Source organism: Schistocerca piceifrons, chromosome 9, assembly GCF_021461385.2.
Source record: "Schistocerca piceifrons isolate TAMUIC-IGC-003096 chromosome 9, iqSchPice1.1, whole genome shotgun sequence".
Classification (NCBI taxonomy): Eukaryota; Metazoa; Arthropoda; class Insecta; order Orthoptera; family Acrididae; genus Schistocerca; species Schistocerca piceifrons.
In genome coordinates this window covers 150,893,282-150,911,201 of record NC_060146.1, presented here as the reverse complement: position 1 = coordinate 150,911,201, position 17,920 = coordinate 150,893,282, and the positions used below count along the sequence as shown (strand labels likewise).

Here is a 17,920-nt window from a genome sequence, read left to right as displayed (position 1 = left end):
GAAAGGAAAGAAGATTTAGAAGCCGCACTCAATGAAATGGAAAACACCTTAAAAGAACAGTATGGAATGAAAATAAATAAGAAAAAGACTAAAGTGATGGTGAGTGGCGCCCTGAACTACAATGAACCCATACGAATAACAATAAAGGGAGAGAAACTAGGGCAGGTTACAGAATTTAACTACTTAGGTAGCAAAATAACAGCAGATGGAAGGAGCAAAAGTGACATTAAAAACAGAATACAACTTGCCAAAATAGCATTCAATGGAAAAAGAAACTTACTGACGAGTAGAAATGTTAGTTTAGACGTAAGAAAGAGAGTCATGAAAACCTATGTGTGGAGTACAGCCCTTTACGGATGTGAAACTTGGACTAGTGGAAAAGAAGAAAAGAGAAGATTAGAGGCATTCGAAATGTGGTGCTACCGGAGAATGGAAAAAATCAGCTGGCGAGACAAGGCTACAAACGAAGATGTCCTCAGAAGAGTGAAAGAAAACAGATCTCTTTGCCGAAATATACAGAAAAGAAGAATAACCTTCATAGGTCACATTTTACGGCATAACAATTTCATTAAGAGAATATTAGAAGGAATCATTGAAGGAAGAACTCGCCGAGGACGACCTAGATTAAGCTACATTCAACAAGTAATAAATGACATCGGGTGCCAGACCTATGCAGATATGAAGAAGAAAGTTGACAAAAGAACGGAATGGCGTGCTGCTGCCAACCAACCTGTGGGTTGATAACCGAAGAAGAAGAACACTCATCTACAAAACTGGAGATACGCAAACTACCTCTAATTGCAGGCCTATATCACTCCTTCCATTCTTTTCAAAAATGTTTAAAAACTGGCCCATGATATAAAACTAACTCATTTAACTGCTTACTGACCATCTCTCAATTTGGTTTTCATAAAGGATTCTTCACACAGAATGCAATACAAGATATCACAAATGAATAGCTAGCAGAGCTAAACAAAATAAATAAATATCCTGTGGCCTTGCCAAAGCCTTCACTTTGTGGATCACAAAATGCTACTTAGCAAATTAAAGTGTTGTGACATTAATGGGATCCCTTTTGCAGGGATAGAATCTTACCTCCGTAACGAATGCAGACAGTATCTCAGGAATAAAAATAACCTCATAATGGGAGAACACATTTGGAGTACCACAGAAATCAGTACCAGGCTCACTCTTATTTCCACCCAATATAAAACACATTCCAATGACTCTAAAGGAGCAGTTCAAAAACCGTAATGTTTTCATTCACAACTGAAGCACACTGATTAAGGACCAAAACTCGACCCCAGCAGACACAGCTCAGGTGATAGTTGAGCAGTCCTACAAGTGGCCCACAGCTAAGTTTAAGCTTTAACCTCAAAAAGACTCATATTATTTGGTTTTAAACACGAAATAATGACTTTTACCATCAGACAGGTACTACCCCTCCAAACCTAGTCCACAAATAGATTTCTAATGCCTTATCCTTCCTCAGGGCTTTGATTACCTCTTATTGTGACCCGAAATGAGGGAAATCTTACCTAAGATCCTTCCCACTCCTCCCGCAGTGGTGTTTATCGCCCACTCAATCTACACATCTTAATCCATCCCTACATCATCCCACTCCCATTGCCTTGTCACATGGATTATATCTCTGTGAAAGACCCAAGTGCAAGACTTGTCCATCCACCCCAGTCATGTCACAGGCTTAACCTACATCATTAGAGGCCATGTCACCAGTGAAAGAAGCCATGTCATATACCAACTCTGCTACAAACACTGTACTGTTTTTTACGTCAGTATGACTACTGTCTTGCTGTCTAAAAGGATGAATGGCCTCTGCCACTAACAAATGTGACCATTCTGTGGTGCAATGCACGGCTAAGCACAACATGTACAGTTTCAATGGCTGCTTCACAATTTGGTCCATCTGGGCCCTTCTCTCCACCGCCAACTCCTCTGAATTACACAACAGGGAGTTGTCCTCACATGATGTTCTCTGCTCCTGTAATTGTACTGGCCTCAATCTGAGGTAACCTACCAATTTTGATATCTGATCTACATTTCATTTCACAAACTGCAATATACCAGCTAAAAGCAACTATGCACCAAATTTACACAGTGCGCTCTTACCTCTGCAAACTCTTTAAAATTTCATCCAGTGTTTTATTATTTAAATGGATGCAGTACAGTAACTATTATGAATAATGAAGAGAAATTCAGTCCTTTACAATGCAGAGAGCATGTCTGTAGCAGAGAAAAACATACTTGATGTTTGCCCACTGTGAGTTAAGTTTTATTCCTGTGGTGCTTTTCGTCAATGTTGCCATCTGCTTTCCATTATGGAGATAAAGTCTCCATCCCTCGAAAAAAGCCGTCATTAATGCTGTGATATTTTATTTAACAAGGAAAATAGTAAGCTCCATGCCACCATATATACATAATATTTTTCTTTCTTTCTCAATTCTGCCAGGCCTTCTTGTGCAATATCATATAATGTATGCCTGATGAGAAGGAAGAGAAGATATTGAAAATTACAAGTTCATCCGACTCCTGACAGGTTTAATATTAGGCTCAATGGGCAAACTCTTTGAATGTGTGTGTGTGCATTGAACACTTTCCCATTCTCACACTATTTGGTTCTGTCTCTGTAGCAATGTGTTAGCTGCATCAATTTGGATCAGGTAATGGCATTTGCATTTCTATCTATATCCACTAAAGTAACTCCAAAAAACAAAATAAATAAGAATTTGCATTTCACCTTCAGTATTCAGCAACTCTATGACTTTCATCATTCAATATGCAAGTTGATATTGGTCACATCATCAAACACTATCCTGCTGGCACCATATAACAGAAAACACTAGTATTCGCAAAATGCGTAGCTAGAAATTATAACATCATTGGCAAAATAAAATATGTTACATTATTACAGATTTAGAAGACAAAAATAGGAGAGACAACTTATAAAGCTCTGTCACATGTCCTTTCCGTCCTGCATAACGTTTTCTTCATTTGGAGCATAATTCATGGCTCTTGCTGGTAATTTATAAACATGTACCCACGATGATGTTCACACCACCTTATGTTGATAATTTTTAATTTAGTAAATAGTCGTCCACTGTAACGCTCTTATCTAATATAAAACTTTCTGCCCTTATCTAATATCAAACTTTCTCTACCTCCAAATAAGGCTTTTAAAAACTTCATTTCACTTGTCCAAATGTGGAGTTTGTCTTCCCCCTATTTCTACCATAGAACTGGAACTACAACTTCACCAAAAAACTTCAGGTGTCATTATGCAGTCCATGAACATTGACATCACTGATGTGATTCCTTCAGTATGTTCTTTCCTTCACATAGCTTTTAGTTGGATTGGTCCATAGTGCACGAGTGTTGTATTTGTCACTGCCAGTAAATTCCATTTGTGTCCGAGAGACTACAGTGCAGGTGCCATCAGTTTCTGTCCATATGGAATGACCTTAATTATTATTTACCAAAATAGTCAATGAAAATCAAACACCAATTCACCGGACACTTTTTTAGTGGGGTTTTCCAGACATGAAGGAGCATATATTTAGCAATAGTTGTAAAAGAAAAAAAGTCTTATACAAAAAACTTGAGCTTCTGGAAGTTAATTATTGTTTCACCAACAGAGAAAGATCTAGGATACAAAAGAGTGTACAGGAAACATGTTCAGGTGACAGATGAAGGAAATTGTTCTGAATTAGGAACAATGTATCACTTAAAAAGGATGTCTTCAACAACAAATGAACTGTGTGTGTGTGTGTGTGTGTGTGTGTGTGTGTGTATGTGTCGAGGGGGCAGGGAGGGGAAGGGGTTGGGGAGAGGGGGTAGTGGGTAGGGGAGGGGAGAGGGGAGAGGGGGGAGGAGGAAGGGGGGAGGAGGGAGGGGGTACACCTCTTGGTGAGCATTTAGTTTCTGGGATACATGGGGAAAGTTAAAAGCAATGAGAATTCCTTTCTATGAGTAGAAGGTTGTTAGTGCTGGGTCCTCCCACTAGGTTCCTCTACTTCTACTACAAAAGTGGCAGTTACATTGAAGCGGTTGTTTCTTAAACAGATGTGTGTTCAGTACTGACAGAACAACATACTAACATCCAAGTACTCTTAAAAATGATGTCTCACAGATTTTACAAAAACCTCTTGCTACAAGCTAACACCGAGGCAACCAAAGACAACACACTGGAGTAAAAATCTAACACAATCAAATGTGATCAAAAGACTGGTACCTTTTCAATGACAATCCTTCTGGTCACACAGTGTTGAATGGTGGGTGGCTTTTTGAAATGGTTTCAAGTGTACATTGTATGTAAATGTGGGTAAATGTAAGGATGTGGGGGGGGGGGGGGGGGGGAGGGGGGAAATAGTACTGGGCTGTGTACATGGCCATAAGTGTGTGACATTAATGGACTTGTGGGTGTTTCGCGGTGAACTGCTCGATGTGCCTACAACCAGCCATGTAACCACGTCTGAATTCTGGTCAGAAAAAGATTGCGACCGAGTGGGACCAAAGACACATTTCATGGCTTGTGAATCAAAATTGCTTCCAAATCTGACAGGAATTGCTGCAGGCAACGAATGAAGGTCCATCCGAATCTATTAACAAGAGAACAGTGTGATGGAAACTGTATGTGACGAACATTTGCAGTGAGTCACCTACAAGAGGGTACTGCCATCACAATATCTCAAGGCAACAATAGGAAAGTTCATCAGACTGGAAAAATATGTTACTGGTTTTCTGTACACTCCCCCACAGTAATACATCTTGACTGGCCTGTAAAATTACCTTGCTTGAACTCCACAGAGAATCTGTGGGACATGTTGAAGCAGTACGTAAAACACCATCACCAGCACCCCCACAATTTGGTGAAATCGTGTGTTCAAATCCTCAGTGAGTGGCTTAACCCAGGTGTGATGTAGCTGCCCAATCTTGTGGACTCGCATTCTAATCAAATCCAGACAGTCATCACATTCAGGAGCAGAATTACATGGCGTTAAATGACTCTTTTAGTGTTTTCCCTAGGGCGACTTACATTTAGTGCCACTTTTGATAAACGCATGACACTGAACCACATAGCAAGCACTACAAGCAATTACTTTAATTAAATATACTATAAAATGTAAATTTTAGAGCACTCACCAATTTTGCAAGACGGGGAAATGTTGCCTTGATGGCACTAGAAAAGAAGAAACAAAAAACATAATTTTTTGCTCCAAACTGACAAAAACTTAGTATGCTAACGTTATTATATAATTCCAAAGCGACCACCAAAATTGAGAGATTGCAGCAAGTATTTTTTTAACATCAAATCAATGTAAAGGTGTAAAAGCTGCAGAAAAACTCCTTAGTGCTTCAACATTAAACTGAAACTTGCTCATGCAACATTAAAAAAATGTGCCCTTGTAAAGTCAATAAGAAACTGAAAGATAAAATTCAGGGATGGTCACTACAAAACAAAATAAGATACAAACAAAATACCTTTATCCACCAATAAAATTATCTCCAGTAGATAGACGACAGTTATGGCTATGTTATAATGTAGACGCATAATGTCATCAAAAACCAATTTGTCCTCAGATGTCACAAAATGTCAGATATTTTTCAAAATCTGACACATACAGAGTGTACTTTGAGTATTAGAGTCATCTACTCAACTACTGATCAGACAGATAGCCCAACTGTCACTCCCTGTCATGACAATTGGCAGAAATGATGGATCTAAGACATATGAGTCAATCAAACCTGTCCTTGCCATTATTGCTTTCAGTCTGGCAGTTAATTTACGAAGTCCCAAATTTTACACACAGTCATATCTTTAGGAATCACTGACTTAAGACTGTTCTCCTCAATTTCAATTTCTCCAATGCAAATTCCAGCACAGACCCCAGTTTTGTGAGAAAATCTGTCATGATCCATCTACAATGTCTACTGTCAACTTGCATTTGGCTCATGACCAGCACTCCTTTACATCCAAAATGAATTGGAATCTGCCCTAAATACATATTCTCCTTACAGCCTCTGTTGTTCCATACAGTTGCATGACATCACATATCTGCCTCAGTTGCTGTACATCACAATTTGTAACAAAACTGAACTGTGTTTCTCACTACAACCAGTACTTTCTCATATCCTTTGTTGAAATGCCTGCAGAGACAATGCTACTGCAGCTCAGTGTGATTAACACTACATGGCACTTCTCAATACGTTTCTCCAAGTGCATGTTCACACATAGATTTTTGACATTGCTCTTCATCTACATGGCATCTCAGCAAATCAAACATAAGTGTCTGGCAGAGGGTTCATTGAACCACCTTCAAAATAATTCTCTATTATTCAACACTCTAACGGTGCGAGGAAAAAAATGAACACCTATACACTTCTGTTAACAAAAATATTTTTGCAATCAGAGGAGAAATTGGTGACTATAATTCCGTGAGAACATCCTGCCACAATAAGAAATACCTTTGTAAATAGTCTTCATGGGTTTGCCGCCAGATCATGTTGTGCAAATTCCACAATATTCCCTCAGAACAACTGTCCGACATCTTCAGGTGGTTCAACCTAGCTGGTGGCTAGGTACGACCGACGGTATCCGCACGGCAACACCCCGTTTCTAGAACACGCACGTGAAGAATGCGCAGGTGCGGAAATCGTGCATGCGCAATGATTTGCAGATAGACAGATGGAGCCATATTCAAACTTCCTCTGCAAAAAATTGCAGAGCGGCTCTCCTGTGCGTGCGCTGTATGCTGCGTTTGCCAACAGTGTGGTCAGACATTACTCACCAACGGCCGTACTAGACCAATGTTATGATGGGCCTGTTATCGAAGCACTATGGCTCTAAGCATTATGGGACTTAACAACTGAGGTCATCAGTCCGCTAGACTTAGAACTACTTGAACCTAACTAACCTAAAGACATCACACACATCCATGCCCGAGGCAGGATTCGAACCTGCGACCATAGCAGCAGTGCAGTTCCGGACTGAAGTGCCGGACTGAAGCGCCTAGAACTGCTCAGCCACAGCGGCTGGCAAAATGTAGGAACACATGACATATCTTAGAATGTAGGTTGAAGGAATGCAAACCTGCATTTACAGCATTTGTAGAGTGAGAGAAAACTTTTGAACATGTTGGCTGGAATACCTTCTTTGAAATTCTGAAGGTAGCAGGGATAAAATACAGGAAGCGAAAGCTTTTTTTCAACTTGTACAGAAACTAGAAGGCAGTTATACGTAGACGTGGGTTGTCCATGAACAAATGGGTCCAACGGAACTGTTCTCTAAAGTGAACAGGAGGACTGAGGAACGACTTCTAAGAAAAAGTGGTTCACCATTCACTTTCATTGCAAACAGTCTCGTTCCGGGAATGATCACAGCTGGTCTTGTCCCCAGAACTGTCATTCACCATTCACTTTAGTTGTGGCCAATCTTGTTCTTTTTCTGGCAGTCACTCATTTCATGTCCCATGTCAACATTTTTATATTGTATGACTTATAAAAAAGTAAGTTGTGCATAATACATACGATTTCAGGCAGCAAACAAAGAAATCTGATAATCTCTTCAACATCTTGATCACCTGTAGAAAACATACTTAAGACAAGGCAAGTTTTTCTTTTTCCTTTTTCCACAGTTTTTCAATGCTTACTCTGCTTCATTCTTCATTTAACATGCAGTCTTTGAGACTACTGTCAATTATCATCTTCTCCTCCTCCTCCTGGTTTCATATATATTAAACTGTTTGTGATTCTGACTCTGTAGGAAAAGGGGAAAGGGAGCCTCTCCTTTTGAAAAAGTGCAGAATGGCATAAAATCCTATTAAGTGTTTATCTCAACGAATGTTATTTAAAACTACCTTTTCAGCAAAAAATCTCATTACTTTCAAGTTAATTATTAATACAGTATTGCTGCATTAACTTTAATAATACAACATATAAACTTGCTATTTATCAAGTGTGGGAGTCAAATGTGATGAGGGGGGGGGGGGGGGGGGGGGAAATCACATTTTCTTCTAAACATTCTTATTCTTTGATAAAAAGTCTTTTTTTGCCCCAAAACCTTATGGAGATACTCAGCCACAACCCAAAGTATATGTAGGTTCTATTCCTCATTTTTCTTTTTGTAAGTTACTTATTACAGTGTTACACGATCTTTATGCTGTCTCAATTGGATAATTTACAATTCTTAGTTTAGTAACTAGTTGTAGAGTATTGACATCTTCATTTATATGCCACTGTGAAGGATCTGTCTTAAGGAACTTGACACTCAAATCAAATTGTTTAAATATAATTTCTGGGATTGATCAATACCCACTTAAATTCTTATGTATCTTTGTTTATTGGTTCTACTTCAAGATTCAGTGTAGTTACTAATTTTTAATTCAGAACATGAAGGTGACAGAACAACGGACAGGAACCATGTATAATATTTCAGTTTTTGTAAAGCTGCACATGGGACTATTTCTTCTACTACTGGCAACCTGATGTATACTAAATATAGAGCTTTGTCATTTGAAGTGGCATAGGAACACGCTTTGACAAACACAGTAGTAAGAAAAATACAAACAGAATACATTGCAGTCTGTTCTTGTGGTCGCAATTCAACTTCATCAAGGAACACAAATGTTTTCAACATGTAAATGGATTCCACCATCCACCTTGCACAATGGATGCCTTTGCAGCACAGAATGACACTCCAGGAGATAGCTCTTTGAGAAGTGAACTAGTAGTTAATTCAAAAGCAATCAATGTAATAGTCTCACATATCTTATGCCTGCAAGGAATTCTTTTTCCAAAATGTTTTTAATCAAAACCCACGCACGTCAAACAGAGTGCCATATTGTGCCGTTGTGACAGAAACTACTGATTTAACAGAAAAGCCATTCAAAGTAAGTTTCATGGACAACTTTCTCCTCCCTTTTCTGTAGTACTTTAACTGTCTGAAATATGCATAAAATTATCGGCACTGAACTTGTAGTGGACTTTCCTTTATTTTCAAATAAATCTGTGTGTATAATTTGAATATAATAGAGGGAGACATTCCACGTGGGAAAAATATACATAAAAAAACAAAGATGCTGTAACTTACCAAATGAGAAAGCGGTGGTATGTTGATAGACACAATAAAAAACACACAAACACACACACACACACAAATTTCAAGCTTTCGCAACCCAAGGTTGCTTCATCAGGAAAGAGGGAAGGAGAGGGAAAGACGAAAGGATGTGGGTTTTAAGGGAGAGGGTAAGGAGTCATTCCAATCCCGGGAGTAGGAAAGACTTACCTTAGGGGGGGAAAAGGACAGGTATACACTCACTCACGCACGCACAAGCCCCCCCCCCCCACCCCCCCCCCCCCCCCCCCCACACACACACACCCATCCGCACATATGCATATAATTTATCTTTCAAGTACATTACTATGTAATTTACTGATTTGTTGTTTCATATTCATTTTACTCTCATCTGTTAATGGTTCCCCTTGATTGCTCAGAAGTTCTCTTTCTCAAATAACTGATGACTGATTCCATGCATGTACCTTGACACTTTTCAACCACTAACTGATCAAAAACTGCTTACCTTTTCCAGTTGCAAAGATCTTCTAAGCAACTGGGGGTGGGGGGTGGGGTGGGGAGGGGGGGGGGGGGGGGGAAGGGAGAAGAGGAAATCACATTTCTTTCACTTGTTAAGTTTTGATGATCTTCCAGCACATTTACGTAGTTGCTACCATTGCCAATACAAACCAGTTTCTCAGCTCCCTTGTCTGAAGTCAATAATTTTCCAAATAAATCTTCACTTCCAACAGAGTATGACCCTTGATGTGTAGTTAATTTACACACCCAAAAATTTTAAAATAAAACTATTAATGCTGGTTTGACAGGTGATAGTTTACTTCCAGCCATTTCACGCTAGTAATGCTTGTGCAGTTACACATAATTTTCTGTAATGGAGTTTCTGTAAAGAAACAGAAAACCGAGGCACTACACTTGTTACAACTATGAACTTCTCTCAAAAGTGAGTGATGATTAGTATTGTCCGGTACAGATCAAAAATAGGCTCCATAATTTGTACTTCCACTCAGCTTGTCCTGGGCTCTCTCTGCCTGGCTTACAATCGCTGGCCCGTCACATCACCTGACTAATGTGATGCATTCTGAGAAAAATATCAGGTAAGGAAATCGAAGTAAACAACATGTGTACATTAGGTAATCAATGAATTTATCATGCAGAAGTAATGGTTTTTTTGGGAAAATGTATCTCAAATCCACACATGAACAGTGACGGAATAAAAACGAATGGTTCCCAAAAAGGAATGATCACCAGTGAACTAGTTCCCAAAGATGAACAAGTGTGGCCGTTGAATAATAACTGAACTGAATGGTAACTGAAGGAAATGAAAGGGAAAGGGAGAACCGGCATTTGAAGCTGATTGCTGAACGATTCTTTGGCCGCCAACAACCATTGCACATAAGGACCACAAAGATAAGATACTAGAAATTAGGGCTCATACACAGGTATACAGACAGTCTCCACCACACACCGTATGATGGCTTGTGGAGTATCTATGTAGATAAAGAGGTAGCATTACTAAAATATGTACACTGACTGAGCAAGCAGTAGGAAAAACCAAGGAGAAATCTGGAAAATGAACTGAAGTTCAGGTAGAAAAAAATAAAAACTTTGAGGATTTCTGGTGACATTGTAACTGCCTGAGACAGCAAAGAATTTGGTCAGTTGAAAAGAGTGGACAGTGACTTTAAAAAGAGATTAAAAGTTGAATATTAACCACATAAAACAAACATAATGGAAAGTAGCTGAATTAAGTCAGATGGTATCGAGAGAATTAGATTAGAAGATGACACCAAATGTTGCTGGCGAGTTCTGATTAAAAGTTTAATATCAACCACATAAAAAAAAATGTAGTGTAAAGTAGTTGAAATAAGTCAGATGATATTGAGAGAATTAGATTAGGATATGAGATACTAAATGTGGTAGGCAAGTTTTGCTATTTAGGCACAAAAGTAACAATGTTCAAAGTAACGAGGATATATAGATATGTATTGGCTGTAGCAAGAAAAGCAGTTCTGAAGAAGAGGAATCTGTTCATATATTATATCCATTTAAGTTTCAGTATGACTTTTTTGAAGGTATTTTCCTTGTGTGTAGTCTTGTGCAGAAGTGAAACCTGGACAATAAGCAGCTCTGGCAACAAGAGAATAAGAGCTTTTGAAGTGTCGTGATACAGAAGATGGATAAATCAGATGGGTAAATCAAGTAACTAATGGAGCTGGAGAACAAAGAAATTTATGGCACAATTCAATTAAAATGAGGGAGTAGTTGATAGGACACTTACTGACGCATCAATGAATAGTCAACTTACTAGTGAGGGGTACAAAATATAGAGGGAGACCAAAGGATGACTACAGCGAGCAGGTTCAAATGGGTGTAGGTTGCAATAGAGACAAAGACACTCACTCAGGATGGAGCAGAGTAGAGAGCTGCACCAAATTAGCCTTCAGGCTGAAGACAACAAGAACAGACTATTGCAGTGCAAAATTCGCCTCAAGGCCACATTATGCATTTGTTTATAATTAAAGTCAATTTACAATTTTTATGTGTTTCTGAAAACCACTTTGTACAGTGCAGCTGCAGCATTCAGAATGCTGACAGCAATAATGATGGCTATATTATGCTAATTGAAGACAGATGAAAACCTGAAACAGTATTGTTGTGTAACTGTATTATATAAAAAGTGGTGGATAGGAATTACTAACTCACACATTTCTTAAAAAATAATTAAAAAAAAGAAAGCAAGAAAGAAAGCAGCCACGTCTTATAAATGTTCAGCATGTAGCCACATTTACAAATTAATTTGTAATGTGAATGTAAAACACTTGCTCCGCACCATTATGATTTACTTTGCAAATGGTCTATGGAAAATGAAGCTAAACAACTTGGCATACATAATGTTATAAAAGAAATTGCTTAGATACTGTATTTTTACTTAATTTAGTCCATGCCATTATTTTAAAATGGCTGGTAGTAAAGATATATGTGACAGATAGAAAGAGGATATTTATAACCTGTACTGTAGTGCTGGAATTGGAAGCTGATATGAGTATAATGATGATGAAGAGTTAATTTATGAAAACAATGAAGGATTAGTCATAAAAAAAGGAGAGTTCTTCCTTGTACTAAATAGGTTAAAATCAAATAAAGCAATGGGTACAGATGACATACCGGCCGAGCTTCTACAAAACAGCAATGACAACTTCAAAAGTAATTTGTTTACTGTGGTATCTTAATGTTATGACATCACAAAAGCTGGAACTAATTGCACTACCCAAGAGGTCAAATGCAGAGGACTGTACAGATTACAGAACACTCTTGTCACAGCCATCAAAAATTTTACTTATTTAAAGCAATGTATGAAGTAGGACTTGATTATTAATAGTAGCAAGGAAGAAGCAAAAATCAAAAGGGGATCGTGACATAGGCGCCTTCTCTCAACCTAATTATTTAATACTTTTACTAGGAAGGAACTAACAAAAATGAAAGAAAATACAACTGGAATGAAAATTAATGGTACACATATTCCCTGCATCAGATTTGAAAATGACACTGCAACAGAGGCAGACTTAGAGAAGGAAATGAATAAAAAGCTTGTTGTTTTAACTCAAGAGATAGCAGAACTAAAACTAAAAGCAAATACCAAGAAGACAAAAGTCGTGGTTACAGATGAGAAAGGAGGTGAAGGTAAGACTGACATAAAAAGACACAGTGAGCAACTTGAGGAAGTAACCAAATTTCACTATCTCAGCAGCACTGTGAAGGAAAACAATAGATGTCTTCAGGAAATCAAGGGAAGAACAGCACAGACAGACTGCCTTCCAAAATAAGAAGGACCTCCTGCTCAATAAACATGTAAGTGTCCACACTAACAAAAGATTTGTACAGATCTTTGTATGGAGTGTTCTGACATACAGATGTGAAACCTGGACATTAGCAAAGCAGGGTAAAGCTGCCTCAAACTTATGGAAATGTGGTTTTCAGGACAACCATTAATTTTTGCATGTGAAAAAGGTGATAAAAGTGACAAAACTTAGCAAAAAAGTGGCTAACTTTCTTTATGATCGGACAATATGTATTTCAAAAATAACACTGCTTTATAGAGAAAGATGTCCCCTACCTACTAACTGGTTAAGATCAAAGTTAAATGTGTAACAATAGAAAGAAATCATTTCTTTAAACTTTATTCTAAAGTCTGACAAAAGCAACATACTTCATCCTTATTTTGCCTTTTTTCACTGTATAAACTGAATATCAAATTTCAATGTATTGCACAGAAATTTTAAATGTGGATTGGCCACTATTTACCCATAATTACAAAAGTTGTGTACAGTTTACAAACTTCTTACCATTAATAAGCATTTTATACCATAAGTCATGTACAGAAAGCAAGGTAAGATAAAAAAATAAGTACATAATTGCTTAGAAAATGCACTGGAGAAATTAACACTTACTATTCTTTGGTTTTTGTTTAAAAATGATGTTATTGAAACACTTTCTTTAATCAACTCAAGACTGGAGAGCATCTGCACCTTATTTTTGAACTACTTTCTGTACCTGAAGAGCACCTGTCAACATAGCCTGGGCAACTCTTGCTTCTGTAAGGCAACCTTAAGTCTTTCATTTTCTTCAGAGGTCAACTTATTAGCTGCCATAAATTTTTCCTGTTCTTACTGTCGTTATAGTTTAAGTATTTCTTCACATGATGAAATCTCCTTTTTTCCGTTGCAAGTTTTTATTGACTTCCTTTTTCCTCTTTTCCCTCTTCATATTTTTGTTTTTCCTTTTCTTTTGCCTTTCTCCTTTCTTCTTCTATGTAGTTCTAGTATTTCTTGTATACACACTGCACACAAAAAACAGCTCTTTAGTCACAGGTACTTTTTCTGTTTAGTTGTCATACCATTTCACTGTATCTTTTACCGTTATCACTGTGTTGACAGTTTTTTCTGAGAGTGATGCCAAGTCCTTTGTAAGATAACTTCTCAATGCAGAAAAACCATTTTAGCCACAGCATTCCTGTGAGGCAGAGCTAGAGATGTATTCATCACTTTACTTGTCTGGGGAAATTTGGTTCTCCTGTCTTACATTTCAATAACTGTCAACTGGAGTTTGTGCTGTACTTGAGCTTATAGTGGTTTCCAACTGGAGACAATTCCATTGGCTGGTCACAATCAATATCCAGTGGTAATGCTTTTGTCATGCTTACAAGATCATTGACTTTTTTGCTGATGTTCTGTTATGTGATGAAGAAACTGGAATTGCTGCAGTCCTTGGCCCTACCAGGTTACATTTACAAATTACTCCCAGGTAACCTGAAAAGGCCTCTTCATTTCACTGTAAAGCCAACATATCAATGGCTCTTTTTTCTGGAATGTTCCAGTGAACTGGGTAAAAATGCATGCAGTGGAGCTAAGAAATGCCAGTTCAGCTTCTATTGTGGGTTTCTTCAGATGCTAAACAGTGTGTTTGTACCCAGCATTGGGAGCTACAGCAGTCCTCTTTGGTGGAAGAAAATGTAAGTTGTTTTCTCTGTACTGTTTCCAGTGTTAACCATCTGGATAGCCTATTCTTTATGAATTGAAGCCTATGCAATCTCAATGAATGTTGTATGTCTGAAGTCTTCCATTATCGACAGCTAATCACTAAAAAAGTATATACAGAGACAATCAGATCAGAAGCATTTTCTCCGAGATGATGCAGTCATTTAAAAAAAGGATTATGTAGAAAGTGAATGTTAAAGATGCCTACATCAATAAGTTGCTTTTTTCTTGTACAACAAACTTGTTCATTAAGCAGTCTCATTACTTCCTTACAAACTTTTGTCCATCACTTCCAAGCACTAATAGTTTATGCAAAGGAAGGTTTGCTGAATGTAATGTGCTAGTAAGTTTATCAACAGTATCCTTCAGATGTTCCTTAACCAATGAAAAAGACTGCAAATGATGGCTCACAATTTTATCCTCAGCTTCTGACACACAACAAACCACAGTTTCTAATTCATATGCACCAGCACTGTTTTTTCCCCCTCATCAAAGCAAAGAGAACAATAATATGCATTATCCACATCACGAAGCAGATTTTCAAAATAATGTTCCTCAGCTTCAGTTACAATGTACTGCAATTTAGTACTACTCAAACTGAAACTTTGTGGAACAGCAATAGAAAATATGGCCTCAGAAAGATCACAAATGCCTTGACAGGAAGCAGCTGCATAAATGGAACAAACACACTTTAATACCCATACTGGCACTGTCCTTGACGTTATTTATTGTTGGAAGGGACAATGGTGAACTGTCACTGTTCACAGAAGATGCTGAGCTGCATGAAGCAGATGCAAGACAAAACTGCTGCTGTGCCATTTTTGTACAAAATAACTGTTTACATCTTGATGTCACTCCATGTTGGTTCAGAATCTGAAAAGCTTTCTTTTCCACGTTTGTGATAGTGTTACACACAACACAAAGCACTTCGTGGTCACTGTTTTTTGCCCACGCAAGACAACTTTGCTCCTGTTCCATCTTCCTTGAAGAACCAGTCACTTCACACAGAACGTCCGCCCTTTGTCCTCGGGATCATCCACCAATGCAGTAGGTTGTTGCAGAAGAAGATATGACAACCGGGAAGTCTGATGTCACACTCTCACAAAATTCTGGAATGCGTAAATATTTTCACTTGCAGAGATTACCAAATCCAATTTGCACGAACACTTTTGCTGCAAATCAATTTTTTTACTCTCCAGGAAGGCTACTCAAACTTAGAAAAAAAAATCCCTCTGAGGATACCAGGTGTGAAGAGGAAGATGGTGCACAGAAGCTCCTGATAAATTAATGGTGGTGGTGGTGGTGGTGGTGGTGGTGGTGGCAGAGGTATACCACAATAATGACTTTCCTTTCCTTTCAGCTTAGCAGCTGTGTACCAGTCATAAACAACAGTTTAACCACAGTCTTTAAACATTTATAATTTATACAGAATAATGTTCATATAATGAACACACTGAGATATTTGTGATTTATAAAACTCAATAAAATTCAATTTCAATACTAGGTTAAAAATGCCCCGATTTTTCCATGTAAAATGTAACACCAAGTTTCATGGAAGAATCACCACTTTGCTTTAGCTCTCACTCTCTCTGTTTCATGGAAGAATCACCACTTTGCTTTTGCTCTCTCTCTCTCTCTCTCTCTCTCTCTCTCTCTCTCTCTCTCTCTCTCTGTCTGTCTGTCTGTCTCTCCCCCCCCCCCCCCCTGCTACCAATCTATCCAAATCACTTCAGAATGCCAAAAAAGTGATTTGTAACAAGAAAAATTAACTAGAAGTTACTAAAGGAAAAAAACGTTACTACAGATGGCAAATGTGATCTTTTGGCAGCACCAGATCGTAAATGAGAATTACAAGAACCAGTTGGACTTCAAGAAAAATGAATAACATAGCTCTAGAAGAAATACCAGAGAAGAAAGAACGACTGAAAGTTACAGGCCAGGACAGAGCAAAACTCACTGGATACTTAATTAAGACATGATATTCTTTTACAGTACAGCTCTCAAGACGAGATCATAGTGAAGGAAACAAGGGAATGTCCTATTTACAAAATACGATAATATAGATGGGATGTTTTTCATACATTGAGATCAAGAGGATTACTGGAGACAGAAAACTATGGGTGCAGAGGCAAGACTTAGCTTTTTGAAAGAAGAAGAAGAATTAGTTAATAGTCGTTGGAATGACACACTACTTACTTCTTAGTGATCAACTACTACAAGGTAATTCTTGTGAAAATCGTGTTATCAAAACACAGCACTCACCTTATGTATGAATCTCTCTTAAGCATGTGACATATTGGATTACAATCCAAGTAGACTTCTGAGATCTGTAAAGTACGAGACAATGAAACAGTACCAGTGCTCTTTACCTGAAAACAGAAATGACAAATTGTCAGATTACTGAAGACAGTAGTTTGATACAATGTTACCTGTTAAATTGTTAGTGCTGCACATGTTCAACAAAACAAAATGTAAGTTAAGTGAGGTGTAACATAACGTCAGACACACTTTTTGTGTAAAATTTAATATGATTTTCACACAATTTCTGAGGGCTTCACAGTGTTACGGCCAGACAGCTTGACATTCCATGCCCATATCTGATTATCATAACCAAATATTTAAATGACTAACAGCACTATTAGGTGCCAAGAGCAATCTGTTCACTGACTGGACTGTGAAAAGACTGAGGTATTGTTTTTGCCACATTGCTGTTGGCATTAGATCTTGACTCCTGACAATAACTAGGCCATTAGATGCACGTTTCTTTTCAGATTCCTGTAATTGTCAGCTTCTATTTAATCCATACCTATTAATGTTGGACTGGAACAAAGACACCTCCCCCCCCCCCCCCCCACACCCTACTGTTCCCTGCCCCGCCCTCTGCCTAACCTCCCACCTGCACCTAGCTGCCCTACCCTCTGTCCACCTTGTCCCTGTATGCTCCCCCCTGCAGTACTTTACCATCCTCCACCCCAACCCACTATCCCTCTCCTTCCCTGTCCCAGCATCCTCCTTACCCCCACCATCCAAATTGCTATTCTCATCATGCACTGCTACTAGCAGCCTGGCCTCGGCAGCCACAGCCAGTGGCTGTGTGTGTGTGTGTGTGTGTGTGTGTGTTTTGTATCTTGCCTAATTGAGAAAAGGGCCTTTCTGGTTGAAAGGTTACTTGTTTCAGGCTTTTTGCTGTGCCTAGCAGCAACTCAACTTCTAAGCTATATAGTGAGGAGCAATATATCCTTTTGATAATACTGTCATCGTACCATCCTGGATTTTCTATTGCTCAATTTTCCAT

General features: G+C 38.4%; 1 protein-coding gene across 1 annotated transcript in view; it reads right to left on the bottom strand.

The window, feature by feature from the left end:
- Window positions 1–17,920, bottom strand: part of LOC124716992 (nuclear RNA export factor 1-like) — a 227,282-nt gene that overhangs the window by 91,564 nt on the left and 117,798 nt on the right. Inside the window, exons 9-10 of the mRNA XM_047243615.1 lie at window positions 16,888–16,994; window positions 5,161–5,197 (exon numbers count right to left, since the gene is read on the bottom strand). Of these exons, the coding sequence (XP_047099571.1) occupies window positions 5,161–5,197; window positions 16,888–16,994 (144 nt within the window). The remainder of the gene's footprint in view (window positions 1–5,160; window positions 5,198–16,887; window positions 16,995–17,920) is intronic.